Source organism: Anomaloglossus baeobatrachus, chromosome 3, assembly GCF_048569485.1.
Source record: "Anomaloglossus baeobatrachus isolate aAnoBae1 chromosome 3, aAnoBae1.hap1, whole genome shotgun sequence".
Classification (NCBI taxonomy): domain Eukaryota; kingdom Metazoa; phylum Chordata; class Amphibia; order Anura; family Aromobatidae; genus Anomaloglossus; species Anomaloglossus baeobatrachus.
In genome coordinates this window covers 542,945,022-542,963,715 of record NC_134355.1, presented here as the reverse complement: position 1 = coordinate 542,963,715, position 18,694 = coordinate 542,945,022, and the positions used below count along the sequence as shown (strand labels likewise).

The 18,694-nt window shown below is 45.3% G+C and overlaps 1 protein-coding gene across 1 annotated transcript; it reads left to right on the top strand.

Moving 5' to 3' along the window:
• Nucleotides 1-1,011: 1,011 nt before the first annotated feature.
• LOC142296798 (transmembrane 4 L6 family member 1-like) lies at nucleotides 1,012-13,195 on the top strand. Its single transcript, XM_075340807.1, has 5 exons — nucleotides 1,012-1,281; nucleotides 6,633-6,722; nucleotides 6,815-6,957; nucleotides 8,603-8,789; nucleotides 12,340-13,195. Exons 1-5 carry the CDS (start codon nucleotides 1,105-1,107, stop codon nucleotides 12,352-12,354), a joined length of 612 nt encoding a protein of 203 aa, XP_075196922.1. The 5' UTR covers nucleotides 1,012-1,104; the 3' UTR covers nucleotides 12,355-13,195.
• The last annotated feature ends 5,499 nt before the right edge of the window (nucleotides 13,196-18,694 follow it).

The following is an 18,694-nucleotide window of genomic DNA, read 5'->3' as shown; positions in this document are numbered from 1 at the left end:
GGATCACATCAGTGTGCGGTCGTACTGACAGCAGTAAAAGGACAGGTCGCAGTGGGAAGCACACAGACACGTGTGTGCTCCACATGGACACATTGTTCGTGTGAAAACACGGATGTGTGCGCGAACCAATTGATTTTAATGGGTCTACGTGTGCACATGTCTCCGGTACGTATGAAAAAGGTCGTCACATGTAACGGAGACACGGATGTGTGAAGGAGGTCTTAAGGAGAGTCAGTATTTCTGCAACATAGAGCCACATTGTGAAATTTTCTCTTCCATGTACATGCCAGTAAAATCAAGAACGTTCTGTGGAAAGATCCAAAAATAGTGTGTTTTTTATTTCTTTTTAGATTTCTTTTATAAGGTCATTTTGCCAGGGTCAAATTCACACAATCTCTATGATGCTGTTAGTCCGAGTGAGTGATCGTTCATGTGAAGTTAGGCAAAGTATAATCATAGCTATATACTGTATATATTAGATGAATGTCACCCAAAAAAAGGCTGTTGTAATATTTTTACACCAATCAGATTCCTTCAGGATCATTCTCAGCTAGTCTTGTGAAAATAATGGAGTAAAATCTAATCTTCCGCCCCTGAATTACAGCTACCTGTAGATGTGAATGGATTCAGAAAAATGCTTGTCTGCAGGTAAATCGTAGGTAGGTCTCCAGAGATATTAAGTTCGGCTCAGCCTTTATCTAAACACATTGATGTGGCTGACAACAGGTCATGGAAACAAAAGCATAGAGTCGGTAATCTCTACATAAATGACAGATAAACATCAGTAAGTCAGCAAACAGGAATCACGAGAATGAATCTCATAGAAAACTACTGTGACGTCTCAGTTTTGGCTGAGATCGGTTATGCCAAGTTGTCCTACAAATAACTTTATCTTGCCACACCTTTCTTTTGTTTGTAGTTTCCAAAAAAAAAAAATCCACATACTTGTCATCTGCAGTAAGCAGTTCAGGTATTAATAGGTCTCTCTTTGGTGACTAACACAGTCCTGGGTACTTAAGGGCTTGAACAACGTGCGCACACTATATTTATTCACAGCAGCACCAACAAAGGATACAGCAGATCCGGACCTGCAGAACAGCAAAGATGTGTTTTGGGAAATGTGCAAAGTGCATTGGCTATTTTCTCATCATTCTATCAGTATTTTCCATTGTTGCTAACATCTTGTTATACTTTCCAAATGGAGAAACAAAGTACGCCCGAGAAAACCACCTGTCCAGATACGTATGGTTTTTCGAAGGAATCGCAGGAGCTGGACTCCTTGTAAGTAAATATTTTTTTACATTGACATTACAAAAATGGGAAAAAAATGATTTTCATGGTGTGTTTCTTTAGTTGCATAAAGTACAGGACATTCCCATGGTGGAAATGTTGCGCAGAAAGACCCACCATTACCGCACATCGGCAAAACCATCTGTATTTACACACAGTTTTTCCATGTTGCAGTAATGGTGCAGCTTCCTGCAGCAAAACTGAATGAAAGATGACACTAAGGTTATTAGGTTATATTTTAGTTTGGTTACATTTTTGTAGCAGTTTTTACATGTAGTTTTCTGAACCAAACCTAGAAGTAGATTCTAAGGAAGTCAAAGATAGTAGGAAGTATGCGTCTACTTTATGAGTTCATTGACACATTTTGTGCTTTTCCCCAAAAATGCACTCTTTGAAACAACCTTAGCTACTAACAAAAGAACGGAAAAGAAAACCGGTATATGGACATATGCACCAATTGTAGTATATGAACTCTAAGGTTCTGTTCACACAATTTTTTTTTTCACACAGCCAAGAATGTTAACTTTTCAAGTGGAAACCACTTAAGGAATTGCACTTTTTTTTTCTGGCTTTTTCTCGAGGCTTTTTGTTTTAATTTTTTATTATTTTGACCATTTTTTTTCTGCTCACATTTTTTATCATTTTTTTTAATTCATAGCAGTGTTAAACATTTCCATTAAAATCCATTAAATTAGTCCAAGGCAAGCAACCTTACGCGTTTCGGACATGGCCATTGCATTTTTTACCCTTCCCATTGACTTCTACTTTAAAGTTTTGAAAGGTCTCCTTAACGGATAAAGTTTCTCCTTGTGGAGAGTGGCATGCCAGTATGAGGAGACTGAATTACCTTTCATGCTCCTCTGGGAAATTTAATATGCTAATTGCCTCTTTAGAGAGGAAGAGAGAACTCTAGACCTGATGTGTGACTCTCCTCAAGGAGAAATTTATCCCTTAGATCCCAGTCTTAGCCTCTTACCTAGCCAAATCAGATCTCATACTTTGCATTGACGAGGAGTAATACCCCAAAACTCCGTGTCTGCAAATTGAGTTTCTGGTTTGGCTTTTATCCTAAATCATATGGCAAGGCTCATTAAAGGGTTAATCTTGACTTTTAGGATTGCTACTTCCAATAGGTGGGACTAGAATTCAAGTCCTCTTCCTCTCTAAAGAGACAATTTGCATATTTAATTTACCAGATGAGCGTGCAAGGCTATTAAGTCCCCTCACTGACATGTCAGACCTGGTGTGTCACTCTCCACAAAGAGAAACTTTATCCCTTAGATCATATGCTCAAGACAAAATTTAAGGCAGAAAGACCCACACATAATCAACAACTGACGTCAGCTGCAGTAAAGGCTGGCAAAACATCATAAAGGAGGAAACCCAGAACTTTAGTGACGTCCATGGCTTACAGACGTAAGACAATCATTACCTGCAAAGGATTCCCTGCAAAGTATTAATGGACATTTTATTTCTGGTAAAGTAAATTTGTCCAATTACTTCTGTGCCTCTAAAATAAGGAGGATTTGAAGAAAAAGGGTTGCAGTTCCTAAATGTTTCACAAGATATTTTTGTCCAACCCCTTTAATTAAACCTGAAATTGCATCTTGTTTCACTTTAAATAAAAATAGTGGCATGAACAGGCTAAATCACGAAGAGTCAGTCACTGTACAAATATTTCTGGATCTAATAATAATAATAATGTTTATTTCTACAGTGCCAACATATTCCACAGTGCTTTACCATTCAGAGGTTCATATACAAACTAAGATACATAATCGTTATTAAAGATACAATAATTAAAGCAAAAATAAAGACAACCCTGTTCGTAAGAGCTTACAATCTAGAATGGGGTGAGGTGGGGGGGGACACAAGGTACAAGTGCTTATTTACAACAATGGTCCAGCTATCTAACTGTATGTCTACTCCAGAAGGTTCACTCTCCCTTGAGCAATACTGTACAATGGTTTCATCTAAGTGGAAATTTTTAAGCAGGTACATGTGACACCTGTTTTTCAAGTGACGCTGCCCTCCTCTGACATGCCTGTGCATGTTGGTCAAATTACTAATAACCGTTCTCCAAATACAGCCTTTATTTAATCAAACCTCATCAACATCAGAAACAATAAACTTCTTAAGGGCGTAGGACTATGAAGAAACATGCAAACTACCAGCAAACAATCCTACGATTCAGAACTATGAGTCTTTGTGTCATACAGTACATTTCTACTTAGATCATGAGTATCTCTGTCCCTTCATACTATGAACTCTTCTGCTCGGAATAATGTAAGGCTATGTGCCCATGTTGCGTTCTGTCCCTGCAGAAATTTCTGCAGCGATCTGAACAGCACACGTGCGCTTCAAATCGCTGCAGAAACAGTCCGTAATGAAAAGCCGATTTCATGCGCTCTGGATGCAGCCTCTCCCATAGACAGAGCGGGACCTGCACGCGCCGGCTACGATGCTTTACGCTGTTAGTATGATTATCTACGCCGCCTGCTATTTGATGTTGCTAACGCATGCGCATACTACATTTCCTGTGGCTCTTTCCCATTCACATGACTGTGATCACGTGGCAAAATGGCAGCTTCCATCGGGCGTCTTCCATTTCCACAGCAACCTCTCCTTGCCTCTTTCTCCACACGCTGGTAGGCAATTTAGTAATTATGTTCTAATTATGTTGTACTAAATAAAAAGGCACATTGCTTCCATCATTGCACATCTCCCCTGAGGAAGCTACACCTTGTTTGTAGCGATACGCGTGGGGCTCATACCTCACCCCTCCACTCCTTGCCTGCACCCCGTTGTGTGTCCATCCGTAGGTGGTATTGTATGGGCTATTTTTGCTTTAAATCATGCTTATTGGTGGCGATATTGCTGCATTGCCAAACCACCACGGCATCTACTGGGACTCTGATCTGTCTGATTGATTTTGCATTTTCCATCTGCTTATTTGGTGGTCCCAGTTTATGGACACTGTGTTTTTAATCATTGCATTATTATATGTTTGTGGGGTTGGGGCTCTTTGAGGGTGTGAGGTATTCTTTGGGTGTCAGACCATTGGCACTCTCAGTATGTGTGTTTCCCATAAGCTGTTTTGCTTTTTTAATTGATTTTAATCGGTTGTTGGTATTTGTGCCTATTTCTATAATAAAGATATTTTTGTATATTTATTCATTGTGGTGATCCCACTTTTTTCGCACATTCTTTTCTCTTGTTGATGCGGACCTGCATCCAAAGCGCATGAAAGAAATGACATGTTGCTTTTTAGAACGCAGCGCTTCGGCAGTAGCCGAATCGCTGCGTTATAATGCGCAACGTGGGCACAGATTATGCACAATCTTCATAGATTGTGCAGGGGACGCAGGACGCATGCAGTTACGCTGCGGTGCAGAACGCAGCGTAACTGCATGCAAATACACTACGTGCGCACATAGCCTAAAGCCGACTATTAGCAGGAGGCAATCGAGGGCTCTAATAGTGTGGTTGTCTCCCTATTATGGTATAGAACTTTTCCACCATGGCAGTGGCTTTGTGTGTGAGTCTAATCTAATATATAAAGCTCAGTGAATTTATGTGTGTGTGTGTGTGTGTGTATGTGTGTGTGTGGGTGTGTGTGTCCGCTAAAGTAATCCACACTGTCGCATTTACAATCACGAAATTTGGCACAGAAGCATCATGTGACTCAGGGAACGTCATCGACTATGTTTTGAGGGAAAATGTTAACCCTGCACTTTGCAGTTATTCACCAAAAAACTGCATCCATTAAAGTCAGTGGAGCTGGGAGCTACAGGTCATTAATAGGAGCTGTGATTAGTTGCTATAGGCAATGAAGGACATTCTTAATATAAGAAGCTTATGTGTGAGGTAATGTTATCAGTGGAGACAGACACATATAGAGACAGAGACACAGGGAAAAACACAGACAGACATTGGCACACACAGACAGAGAGACAGATGGACAGAGAAAGAGACAGACAGACAAAGAGAGAGACAGAGAGGGAAAGAAACAGAGAAGGAAAGAGACAGGAAAAGAGACAGACAGGGGGAGATAGAGAGACAGACAGAGACAAACAGGGAAAGAGACAAACAGAGAAAAGGAAAGAGAGATAGACAAAGACAAGGAAAGAGACAGACAAAGAAAGAGAGAGACAGACAGAGAGTGGGAGAGAGACAAAGTGACAGTTACTTTCTCGGGCAATGCCAGATACTACAGCTAGTGTGATATAAAAGTAAAAAATTAGCAATGTGTGCAAAATTTTCACATAGCTAAAGGGAACCTGAGGGTGTATTTTTACATCCACAAATAGTATTATAACTGTGTAGCCATGTGTACCCCAGTAAAAGTTTAAACCTCTTTTTGTAGAGGTCTGATGTACCAGTTATGATAAATCTAGCTAAGGGTCCATATCTAAAACAGGCTGAAAGTGCGCTGAGGGCCTGTGGCAATGAATTTCTAAGTGCAATGATACACGCCCAGTGCACTTTCTAACCTCATTTGCATATTGCTTACACTCTAGATTTATTATGATTAGCACAAGTATAATTTTTAATTCACGGACAGGCAACTTTTCATCCATAAATCTATGCTGTATGTTAAAACTTGCCACCAATAACAAAGTGCCTTCAATAAGATCTCTTTTAAGCCAGAAAGGGCAGTCTTGATTTATAGATGAGGTAATATCACATTATTATTGAACCTAGCTATTCCAGAAAAAAGTCTCATTATTTTTGGGAGAATATAGTGATGAAGGCAATTTATAATGTCATGAAAACTCAGCCAGGATATATTTTACCCAGTGATTGGTTCATGTTCCTTGCCCTACCTGAAAAAACAAACCAGTCCATTTCATCATAAAATGTCATCAATCCGTACACAGGCCATATAATTAAATGTGTTCTCCCACATACAAAGTACATCTTAAGCAATAGATCTTGGAATAGTAATAAGTTCCACAACTGGATGTGTTAAAAAAAATAAAGTTACTGTGCTGAGATTTTCTTATACAGTATATGTGCCCCTGCTGTGTACTGTGTAATAGCCTTTTGTAGGCCATTATTGTGGCAGACCCCAGGCCTACCGGAGGATGCTTATTTGGGTAGTATGATCCTGATGACTAGAAGGAACAGAAACTGAGAAGTTACTGTGGGACTGGATTTATGTACCAACAGCTTCAGGAATATTTTGGAGAGTACACCTCGCATGGGGAGAATGGAGTCACTTGCACACAGGACAGATCAAAGCTGATATCTATTGCTGTTCAAAAAAAAAAGCAAAGAACTAATTTTTTGTAATTTACAGGTCATGTAGATCAAATATTAACAAGAGATTGTTTTTGTAGATGCTGATTCCAGCATTTGTGTGCATCGGACTGGAAGAAGAAGACTGCTGTGGATGCTGTGGCCATAAGACCTGTGGGAAAAGCTGTGCGGTAAGGTGCTTTACACATATAGTACATGTCACTAATTTCCAATGAGGGTATATCAGCTATAACAACACTAATATATTTCTTCTTTATTACAGATGCTGGGGTCGGTAGTGGCTGCATTAATTGGCGTCGCGGGTGCTGGATATTGTGTCATCATTTCAGCATTGGGCTTAGCAGAGGGACCATTGTGTCTTAAAAATAGCGAGTGGGTCTATCCATTTAAAGATTCTAATGCAACGTATGTATCTTTTTATATTAAATGATAAATAATTAGTACCATGCCTGACCCCTCCGATATCTGCCATTGAGGACAAATTGAAATAGTCTGCCAATCCTATGTAAATCTTTATCTTAAGTGTATGGCCACCCATGAGGCCATATGTGATCTGATTACTTGGTGAAATTTACATTTTGTGATTACAATTTAACATTCATGCTCCTTTAGCTCCCCCCTTTTGTTTCTGAAGTTTCTTACCCAATATTAAAATATATAGCGCTAAAGGGTGCTTTACACGCTGCGACATCGCTACCGATATATCGTCAAGGTCACGTCGTTAGTGACGCACATCCGGCACCGGTAGCGACATCGCAGCGTGTGACACCAAGGAGCGACAATCAACGATTGCAAAATCGTTCAAAAATGGTGATCGTTGACACGTAGCTCCTTTCCTTAATATCGCTGCTACCACAGGTACGATGTTGTTCATCATTCCTGCGACAGCACACATCACTATGTGTGACACCGCAGGAACGACGAACATCTCCTTACCTCCATCCACCGGCAATGCGGAAAAAAGGAGGTGGGTGGGATGTTACGTCCCGCTCATCTCTGCACCTCCGCTTCTATTGGCTGACCGCTTAGTGACGCTGCAGTGACGTCGCTATGATGCTGAACGTACCTACCCCTTGAGGGATGGATTGTTCGGCGGTTACAGTGACGTCGCTGCACAGGTATGTGCGTGTGACGCTGTCGTAGCGATAATGTTCGCTACGGCAGCGATCACCAAATGTCGCACATACGACGGGGGCGGGTGTTATCGCGTTCGACATCGCTAGCAATTGCTAGCTATGTCGCAGCATGTAAAGCACCCTTATGTCTTCAAATTGTTAATTTTATGGTTAAAATCTAAATAGCTTAAGTGTGTGTACATATAATGAGCCCAATTCATCAAAGCTTTTACATCGGTATTCTGGAGGTGGCGCTAAAATGTTGTGTCTTTTGGCTTTCTCACACCATTTTTGCCCAGCTCTGACAAAGTGAATAGAGCTGGGGGAGGACGGGGTGTGGGGACCGCCGCTCTTCAAATTCATGATGAGTGGTGGCATTTGCTGCACCACTACCGTAATTGTGGCATGGAGTGAAGTAGAATTTGTGGTGAGGCGTACAGGAAGGTGCACACCACTTGTCCAACACTCCTGATTTAATGAATAGGCATGCCAACGGACTCCAGCCCATCTCTCTTTTTTTTTTAGCAGCTCGTTTTCAAGGTAACAATTCATTGTTTTTGTTTTTTTTCCTAAAGTAACTTCCTTTTTCCTTAAAAGCTTCTCTTTTTGGTGTGATTTCCTGAGCACTTTTTTTTTATGGCATTTCCTTTTTATCTTTTGACCTACTTTAGAGTGGAAAACACCTGAAGAATTGTCAGTAATTTTTTTTTAACCTCTTGGGAGTTTTTAGATTAAAAGACACTGGAAAGCCTGAACATATTCACAGAGGGTCATTTTTACAAAGAAATGCATGTTCATGCTTTTGAGTGTTTTCTGAGCGCTTTTTCAGTCTGTTTTTGGAAGGGAATCTCTGCACATACTCAAATATTGATTTTTGAAAGTGTTTTTTTTATATTTTGTTCTTTATATTATATAACTTAATGTCTGTCTTACAGCTATTTGGCTGACCATTCAACTTGGTCCCAGTGTTCAGAACCAAACAATGTTGTTGTGTGGAACGTCACCCTCTTCTCCATCCTTTTGGGTCTTTCTGGAATCGAAGTTATTTTATGTGTAATTCAGATCATCAATGGTTTGGTTGGAGGAATATGTGGAGCTTGCTGCTGTCAGCAAAAATCACAGGTATTAAAATACACCTCTGAGAATTGTCCATAAATGTTACAGTGATCACACTACCTATGTATTTTATCTATCTTTTCCTTTTGTTTTATCTATATTTTCTATCTATATAGCATTAATCTATCTATCTATTTTGATAGCTCTGCACATCTTTTACACAAAAAAATATTTCAGTTACATCTCTTTTTTCCGGTAGTGGTCACACGGATACAATCCATGTGCTGTCCGTATTTGACCCATGCTGCTGGCAAAAAACAGACATGTCTCCCTGTGAAAACACGGAGGTGTGAAGATCTCTACTGACTTTACTTAGTATGCTTGTTAATGTATCTCCGGTACGTGTCAATATAGACACCACATGGACCGGAAACAGGGACGGGTGAAGGTAGCCTAAAGCCCGCTTTACACGTTGCAATGTATCTTACAATGTGTCAGCGGGGTCACGTCGTAAGTGACGCACATCCGGCATCGTAAGGTACATTGCAGTGTGTGACAGGTACGTGCGATTGCGATTGAACGGTAAAATGTTCATCGCATACACAACGTACCTTTCTCTAGAATTGCACGTCAGATTATTCATCGTACCCGGGGCAGCACACATCGCAGTGTGTGACACCCCGGGAACGATGAACAGATCTTACCTACGTCCTGCGGCTCCCGGCCCACAATGCGGAAGGAAGGAGGTGGGCGGGATGTTTACGTCCCGCTCAGCTCCGCCCCTCCGCTTCTATTGGCCGGCTGCCACGTGACATCAATGTGACGCCGAACGTGCCTCCCACTCTAGGAAGTGGACGTTCGCCGCCCACATCGAGGTCGTATGGAAGGTAAGTACGTGTGATGGGGGTTAATCGTTGGGGGTTAATTGAACGTGCCACACATACGATGGGGGCGTTGCAAATCGCATACGATATTGTATGCGAAATTGCAACGTGTAAAGCAGGCTTTAGGCTGAGTTCTCATCATGAGCTTTTGGTAAGATTTAGATGTTGCAGTGACACAAATACAGCATCTTACAGTTCCAGAAAAGTGGATGGGATTTATAGAAATCTCCTGCCCACTGCGCTTCTTTTTTACTCATCATAAACTGACCTCCGGTGGATGTTTCAACATTTCAATTTTTCTTGCAAGTATGCTGAGTTTTCTATGCAGATTTTCCCCATTGACTTGCATTAGATGCAGAAAATCCGCAGGTAAAAAATGCACAAGTTATTAGTACGTTTCAGTGGTGGAAATGCATCAAATCCCAATGTAATCCAAACCTAAGGCTATGTGCCCACGCTGTGGAAAAGTTGCGGAATTTGCTGCAATTTTTGAACGGACCTTCTGCGGATTTCTCAATAATCCACAGTACAGTGAGTCCCCAGCCATTTCTATGGCATTTTGGAAGTGCTGTGCCCATGCTGCATTTTTTTCCGCAGCAGAAATAGTGCAAATTTCCCTGTGAAAAATCTACAGCATGTCAATTATTCCTGCGGATTTTTCCACGCGATCCTATACTTACCTGCCTTGATTGAAGATACCGGAGTCACTTCCTCCAGTGCAGAGGAGCGCGGTGGAGTCAGGAGCGGGCAGCAGGAGATGGGCGGGGCCTGCACGAGCACCGGTCATGTGACAGTCGGCGCTAGTTCAGACCCGCCCACATTCTCCTGCAAAGTGAAGACAGACACGGCCGGAAAGTGAAGTGCTGCGTGATGGAGGTACGTATGAACTCCTGATCACTCCAGCACTTGTTCTGCATTGAGGATGCAGTGCCGAAGCCATGGTACTGTATCCTCAATGCAGAATGACCGCAGCATATCCGCAGGACATTCCGCAAATAAACCGCACCATCAAACAGACAAAGTTGTGCTGCGGTTTTCAAAAACCAGAAACTTTGAAAAACAAAGTATCTTTATTTAAAGCATGACACACCAATCCGAGACAAAAAAAAACATGATAAAAATGACTACACATGACTAAATGAAATACACAAGTAACCTAATTTACATAGTAGTTGCAGAAATTCTGCAACATCAAAAGCTCATTGTGGGAACATAGCGGTACTGCAGATTGTACAGGATTGGAGTATGAAAGACCTCTATAGTTACTAAGGTCAACAAACACACGTCCATCATATTCAGCCTCTCTGTCATATCATTATTTATTGTCCTCAACTCCAGGAAAGACATTGCTAGATTCCAAATAATGAATATTCCAATGTACTAAGCAGGACAAGCTGTTTTCAAACTCTACATTTTAAAAGAAGGGTTGTTCTGCATTGCAAAAGTGAAAACCAGTAGCTTCATCCAGTGTTTTTAAGGGGGTTGGCCTATGTGTAGAGTTTCACTAAAGGCTGCTGTACACGTATCAATTTATCGTGCGTTCGCATGTGCGCCTGCACCCGCCCCCATCGTTTGTGTGATACGGGCAATGTGTTGCTCGTGTCGCACAAACTCAGTAACTCCCGTCACACGTACTTACCTCCCGAATGACCTTGCTGTGGGCGGCGAACATCCACTTCCTGAAGGGGGAGGGACGTTCAGCGTCACAGCGACGTCACACAGCGGCCGGCCAATAGAAGTGGAGGGGCGGAGATGAGCGGGATGTAAACATCCCGCCCACCTCCTTCCTTCCGCATTGCCGGCGGCCGCAGGTAAGCTGCAGTTCTTCGTTCCCGGGGTGTCACACGGAGCGATGTGTGCTGCCTTGGGAGCGATGAACAACTGGAGCACAGAAGGACATTCGATTTTTTTAAAATGAGCGACGTGTCAACGAGCAACGATAAGGTGAGTATTTTTGCTCGTTCACAGTCGCTCATTTGTGTTACACGCTACGATATGTCAAACAAGGCCGGATGTGCGTCACTAGCGACGTGACCCCGACGACATATCGTTAGATATATCGTAGAGTGTAAAGTGGCCTAAACAGTGTGCCATTTGTCTTTCTCACATGCAAAAAAAGAAGTTTGCGAGTTTCTCCTATACATTAGAGCAGTGAACCCAAAACTTTGTTAGGGCTATGGCCATGACCATATCCTTGGTCTAAGCGCTTTCCTTTAAATAAGGATCGTGCTTGGACCATTGTTATTATGGGACAGGGTAGATGAACAATTTTTTTTCACTGACTGATTCAGTGTGTGAAAAAAAAATTGCAGCATGCAGAATTGTCCTTTTGAGAATCGGAAGGACTCACCCATTCAGGTCTATGGGCTTGTGAAATTAATTGCTCTGTACTTGGTTGAGGTCAGGAATGCCTGCATTGAAATGTAAAAAAAACAGTTAGCACTTGGAAACCACAATATTTTTTTTTCCTAATTTTTACGAACCCATTTATTTGACTGAGAGATTGGGATCCTCCAGTTAGATAATAACCAGATGTTGTAAAGAAAAATACTGATTCAGGAGTATTGGTTCTGTCCATGAAGAAGATGGATGGGACAAGGATGTGTGAATGAGGCCTCTAAGCTACCTATCCATACACTGCATTATATTTTCCATTATTTTGTGTCCTTCTTTATGTTTATCAGATGATTTGTGACTATGGCACTAATGTATATATTTCCATTCCTTTGTAGCAGTATGTTTGCTGATGACGTTTTCTGGAATACGTGGACATGAAGCTGCGTCACATTTTTGCTAGAGTATATAACTTGTATATGTAATTGTACAGAACTATGTATTTAAAATGTGTGCTTATGTAATAATGTAACTTTTTATACTGAGATTGTTCAAACTGAGTTATAATAAAGTAGAGGCAGATCCAGTGTTGGGGATTGCATTATTAAAGAATTACTATACAATCCCATGGTAACACCGTATGAAGCTAAAATGTCAAGTATAGCTCCATTTTCTGTTGCTCACTATCATAGGTCAGTACGGGGCATAACACTGCTGCAAGTCAAAAGCAGGTGGAATTGTTCATTATGAAGAACTATTAGACTGCAGATGGCCCGTATACCGTTCTTGGACAGGAGCGCTCTTCTGTCATAGTTGTAACATATGTGTTAATATTTCTGCTTGTTTTGTCTTCTATTACACACTATTCCTTTTCTTAATATCATTATGAACAAACAACCATGCAGAGCTTGCTTTCGTGCTGAATGCGGAAATGTACAGTATGTGCGGGCTGCCAACTGCTATTATTTCCTGTATGAACGGAAGTCCTCATAAAGATGTGTGCACTGCTCTCCCAATATACATATTCTTTATATATTTTGTGGAGATTTGAAGCTAGAGGTCACTTATGTGTCTCCTGAAGACATGAAAAAGGCAGTGACCACACTCCTACCAGATAACTCCAACTCTGCTCGTAATGGAGGACATACTTCTGGCCGGACGTCATTGGGCAACTTGTAGACACATATGGGCTACACTGGTCAATATTTTCAAATTATTTTATTTATAAGCTGAATAAAGCAAACTTTTCAGTAATAGTTGGCTTCAATGTTTTTTTGTACTCTACACCAAAAACCTCCTCATAGAGATCACATAGCTGCTAGTCTTTTATGTTTTTACCTCTTTTTCAAGCTTACAGAGGACCTCCTACTTACCATAAATATGTATATTTTTATTAAATCTAAATAGTGCTGTTCTCCAAAATCTTTCTTTTTTTCCCCTGCTCCTTTCTTTGTTCCTGAGAAATGGAACTCTCTTCCTTCTATGTAAATAGAATTTTGATAATTTTCATAGTCAAGTGGGTGGGATCCTCTACTCTTCTCCATAAGCATCTTCTTGAAGATCACAGTCCCCAGTCTAACAAGACCAAATGTTTACCAGATTTATTTACAAGTAAGAGGGGTACATAAGTCAGGAACTGATAGTCTGGAAATGTTGTAGGCCATAGAAATTTAAAGTGCTGGAAGGGAAAAAAGCGCAATAGGTTAAAAAACAGAGTGCAAATAAATAAGGGAATATGCTTGCCTTATAAAGTTGTGTATCACACAACTACATATAAAGCCTGTAACCAGCTGCTACATCCACTTGCTAAGAAAGCCCAAAAGCCGCAAAGGAACACTGTAAAATGTGGATTTACCACTGCGCTGCTGGAGATACGACACACATCCAGGAGAAGTATAATGCAAGGTGGTTTAATTCAACGCATTTCGAAGTGTACCCCACTTCTTCATCAGGAAATCTACCACATTGACCAATTCTGGTGGATTTCCTGGTGAAGAAGTGGGGTACACTTCGAAATGTGTTGAAATAAACCACCTTGCATTATACTGCTCCTGGATGTGTATCGTATCCCCAGCAGCGCAGTGGTAGATCCACATTTTACAGTGTTCCTAAGTGGTTTGTAAGCCATAGAAGCAAATTTATGCCATGCAGGTTGGTCACAGTTGTATGAGCAACATCTGGCTTAGTGATGCTCCTGACACACTGTAGAGAAATGGCCATGGTTCAACTACAAAATCAGTGTAACACCAAGCTGATAATGTACCTGGATTGAAGAATACAGCGGCCTTTTCACCACAATTCTGCCACCCCACACCACATTTCTAGGAGTTGGCCCCTTATTAAGGCCTCTTTATGGTGTTTGTAGAGGGGATATGTACAGTGACATACAAAAGTAGCTCAGCAGATGATGTGGAGGAGGAGAAAGACGAGGAGGTTACGCTGCTGCTTCACTCACAAACATGTAGTGATGCAACCATAACAAGCCCTGCATCCTCGGCCACAACTCTGGCTGTCCGCAGCAGCGGTCATGGGTCTTCAGTTTGCATGGGCGGCAATTGTTGCCTAGTCTGAACTGTTTTTGAGATCGCAAAGGATGACCCAACTTGCGTTATTTGCCAACTTTATAAAAACTACTCAGTAGAGGCAGAAATTCCAATAATTTGACTACTACATGCATGAATTGGCACATGCGCAACCAACATGCATTATTCTGGGAATCTTACTGCGCTAAAACACCGCCTAGCGGGCCTTACCAACCACCATCCGCCCCATCAACTGCGTCTGCTCTTTCTTCCTCCTCCGTCACTGTGGCAAGTGTTCTCACACAGGTCTCCGGCCGCAGAACTTCCATTTGTTTACTAGCTACAGTCGGGGTGAATGAGAGTGTCGCGGGCGGAGGGATTGGGAACGCCGCTCGTCTGGGATCGCTGGCACTTGGGTCCGGTGCTACTGCTCCTCGGTGGCTCGAGCAAGGGGCCAGACCCGGGGCTCGAGCAGCGCCTCCTCGCTCATGAGTGAAAAGGGGAGGTTTGTGGTGGGTATTTGGGATGTCGGTCGTGATGCCACCCACGGGTTGTGGTGGTGGTGGGCACCACCGCTGCTGGTGATGGGGGATCCTGGGAGCAATGGCGGAGAGCAGCTAAGGTGTTGACCCCTCCGTGGGTAGGGGCTGTTGGTCCCGGGGCCCCGGTTGGGGAGCAAGGAGAAGGGAATAGGTGCAGGTGCCGATGCGGGGAGGCAGCGACTACGCGGGTGCAAGTTCATCGTGGTGTGGATGGCATTGGTGTACTCACTCAGGTAGACAAGGACAGAGTCTCTGGTAAACCAAACGGCTGAATGGACGGGGCCCACAGTCGGCTGCGGTGTTTTCACGCTCCCCGGACGGGTTGATGGTGGCTGTCGTTTCCTGCACCTATGTGTATGTGTTTGACTCCTATGGCTTTCCACGGGTAGTTCGCTCCCCATCGTGTACGTGTCGGGAGAGCCCGTTTTGCCCGCAGGCGCTGGCCCTTGGATCTCTGGCCCTTGGCGGTGGCTCTTATCCGGACGGGTTGGGCTGTTGCCTTCTGACGGGACTTGGTTGGGAATGAACCCCTGAGGTCCAGACCGCAATCAGAGAATTTGACCTTTTACGGCAGCTTCCGAGCCTAGTCGGGGTCTGAGTACCCTGCCTTGGTGCTTGGCTTCAATCTGCTCCCCGGTTCGGTACCGGCAGGCCACCACCCGACCCCGGTCCTATGGTTTTGCTGACCTCCACCAACTCCTGCAGACGGCCACCACCGTCTGCCGACCTTGCTGATAGTGCCTGGGCTCCGACCCAGACACACACAGTCTTTACTCCTCTCATTTTCACTGTCTACTACAATCTGCTGTCTTTTCCCTCCTCCAGACCTGTGAACTCCTCGGTGGGAGGGGCCAACCGCCTGGCTCCGCCCCACCTGGTGTGGACATCAGACCCTGGAGGGAGGCAACAAGGATTTTGTTTGACTGATGTACCTGGCCGGGGGAGGGGGTGTGTGTTGTTAGTGTACTGTGACTCCTGGGGTCCAGGGTGTCACACTCCCCCTTGGTAAAACGCAGACCGTCCGCAGGTTGCCCATCCATCACCGGTTTTATTTTCTGTAAAAGATAAATAACAAAGAAAAACAAACAATATGCATTTCTTTCAAATCTTCCCTGATGGGAGGCATGTCACTTTGAATGTTACTAACAGTAATAAAAACACTTTTAATAACAACGGACGGGTCCCAGTTCTTTTGCTTTCCCACCCAAACAACCTAAACCTTGATGCTGCCCCTAAGAAGCGGGCAGCACCCCTTTTCCCTAGTCCGGAAAACAGAACCTGGTTCAGGTTGCCCAAGCGGGAATGGGTACGGTGTCTCGCACCCGGCTGTCATTCAGGGGGCCCCACGTTCAGGGGGACCCCTGACCCTGGAGGATGGTCACCGGTCCCGGTGGTGACCGGACCCCAGCCTGCTCTGCTGCGGTTAACGGGACTCCAGCCCGAAATTATTTACAAGCCCACATGTTCGTGGGTGGCCTGATAGTTCTCGGCCGTGTTCATGAGCAGTTTCTCATGTGGGCATGGGCTTTTAGGAAAAACACATTACTTAGGGTCCCAACGGGGATGGCTCTTCATAGCCAACGGGCTACCACACTGTAGGTCCCAACGGGGGACAACTGTCTGTTTCAAATCAGGTTGGAGTGCGGCTACCACCGCAGCGACCCGGACTGGCTGATGGCCAGACGATCAATCGGATTCCCCATCCAGGTGCAACGGGTTCTGGGGCTGTAGGCCGTTACCGGGAACGGTGGCGGAGGCAGCGTACTCGGGACCCCCTCCTCCATCAACTGCATCATCTCGGTCTCACCTGCTGTGGTGCGGCCAGGTCCCGGCTCCCACTCTATCAGGGCCGGCTCAGGGGCCTGCGTGGCTTGCTCGTGGCGCTGCACGGCCGGGGCGGCCCCTTGCTCACGGACCAACACCACGGCAACCATCCTGCGTACCTCCGCCTTCCAATCCAGCAGCTGCTGCAGGCTCTGCGCCCTCACCTTCATACAGAACCGGCCCAGCTCCCGCTCCAACCAAGCAGCGGTCCCGACGAGGAGCTCGCCCAGGCTGCAGTCTTCAAAGGCTACTCCTCCTCTGCTTCTTCCAAGCCCCGCCGCTCCAGCAGCGGGTGCCCTGCGCTCCCATCCGGGAACGCCGACATTTTTCCATCTGCTTCTCCCCTTGGTTCTTTCCGGCACCTCCTTCCTCTGGGGGCGGGGCTTCACTTTCGCGCCTTCCCTGCTCGGGGAAACGACTCGAGCGGGAACTTTCGTGCCCAAGATGGCGGACTTTCAAATTTTTTGGCCGGACACCGCCGGCGGGGACTGCAAGACGCACTTCTACTGGTAAGTAGATGGGTAGGATCCTGTTCGTGACGCCAAGTTGTCGCGGGCGGAGGGGTTGGGAACGCCGCTCGTCTGGGATCGCTGGCGCTCGGGTTTGGTGCTACTGCTCCTCGGTGGCTCAAGCACGGGGCCGGACCCAGGGCTCGAGCAGTGCCTCCTCGCCCATGAGTGAAAAGGGGAGGTTTGTGGTGGGTATTTGGGATGTCAGTCGTGACGCCACCCACGGGTTGTGGTGATAGTGGGCACCACCGCTGCTGGTGACGGGGGATCCCGGGAGCGATGGCGGAGAGCAGCTAAAGTGTTGACCCCTACGTGGGTAGGGACTGTTGGTCCCGGGGCCCCGGTTGGGGAGTAGGGAGAAGGGAATAGGTGCGGGGAGGCAGCATGAACGCGGGTGCAACGCGGTGCCGGATGGCACTGGTGTACTCACTCAGGTAGACAAGGACAGAGTCTCTGGTAAACCAAACGGCTGGATGGACGGGGCCCACAGTCGGCTGCTGTGTTTTCACTCTCCCCGGATGGGTTGATGGTGGCTGTCGTTTCCTGCACCTATGTGTATGTGTTTGACTCCTATGGCTTCCCACGGGTAGTCCGCTCCCCGGCGTGTATGTGTCGGGAGAGCCCGTTTTGCCCGCAGGCGCTGGCCCTTGGATCTCTGGCCCTTGGCGGTGGCTCTTATCCGGACGGGTTGGGCTGTTGCCTTCTGACGGGACTTGGTTGGAAATGCACCCCTGAGGTCCAGACCGCAATCAGAGAATTTGACCTTTTACGGCGGCTTCCGAGCCTAGTCGGGGTCTGAGTACCCTGCCTTGGTGCTTGGCTTCAATCTGCACCCCGGTTCAGTACCGGCGGGCCACCGCCCGACCCCGGTCCTACGCTTCCGCTGACCTCCGCCAGCTCCTGCAGACAGCCACCACCGTCTGCCGACCTTGCTGATTGTGTCTGGGCTCCGACCCAGACACACACAGTCTTTACTCCTCTCACTTTCACTGTCTACTACAATCTGCTGTCTTTTCCCGCCTCCAGGCCTGTGAACTCCTCGGTGGGCGGGGCCAACCACCTGGCTCCGCCCCACCTGGTGTGAACATCAGACCCTGGAGGGAGGCAACAAGGATTTTGTTTGACTGATGTACCTGGCCGGGGGAGGGGGTGTGTGTGTTGTTTGTGTACTGTGACCCCTGAGGTCCAGGGCATCACAGGAGCTTGTCATCTGTTATGGAAGTGGACATGTGACGCCCTGGCAAAACCAGGTAGTCACACAGTATAGGCCCCCGCATAACACCTCCCCACACTGGGTTACACACAGCCGACCAGAAACCCTAGTCACCCCCCAGGGTAGGGCACACTAGTGGGCGG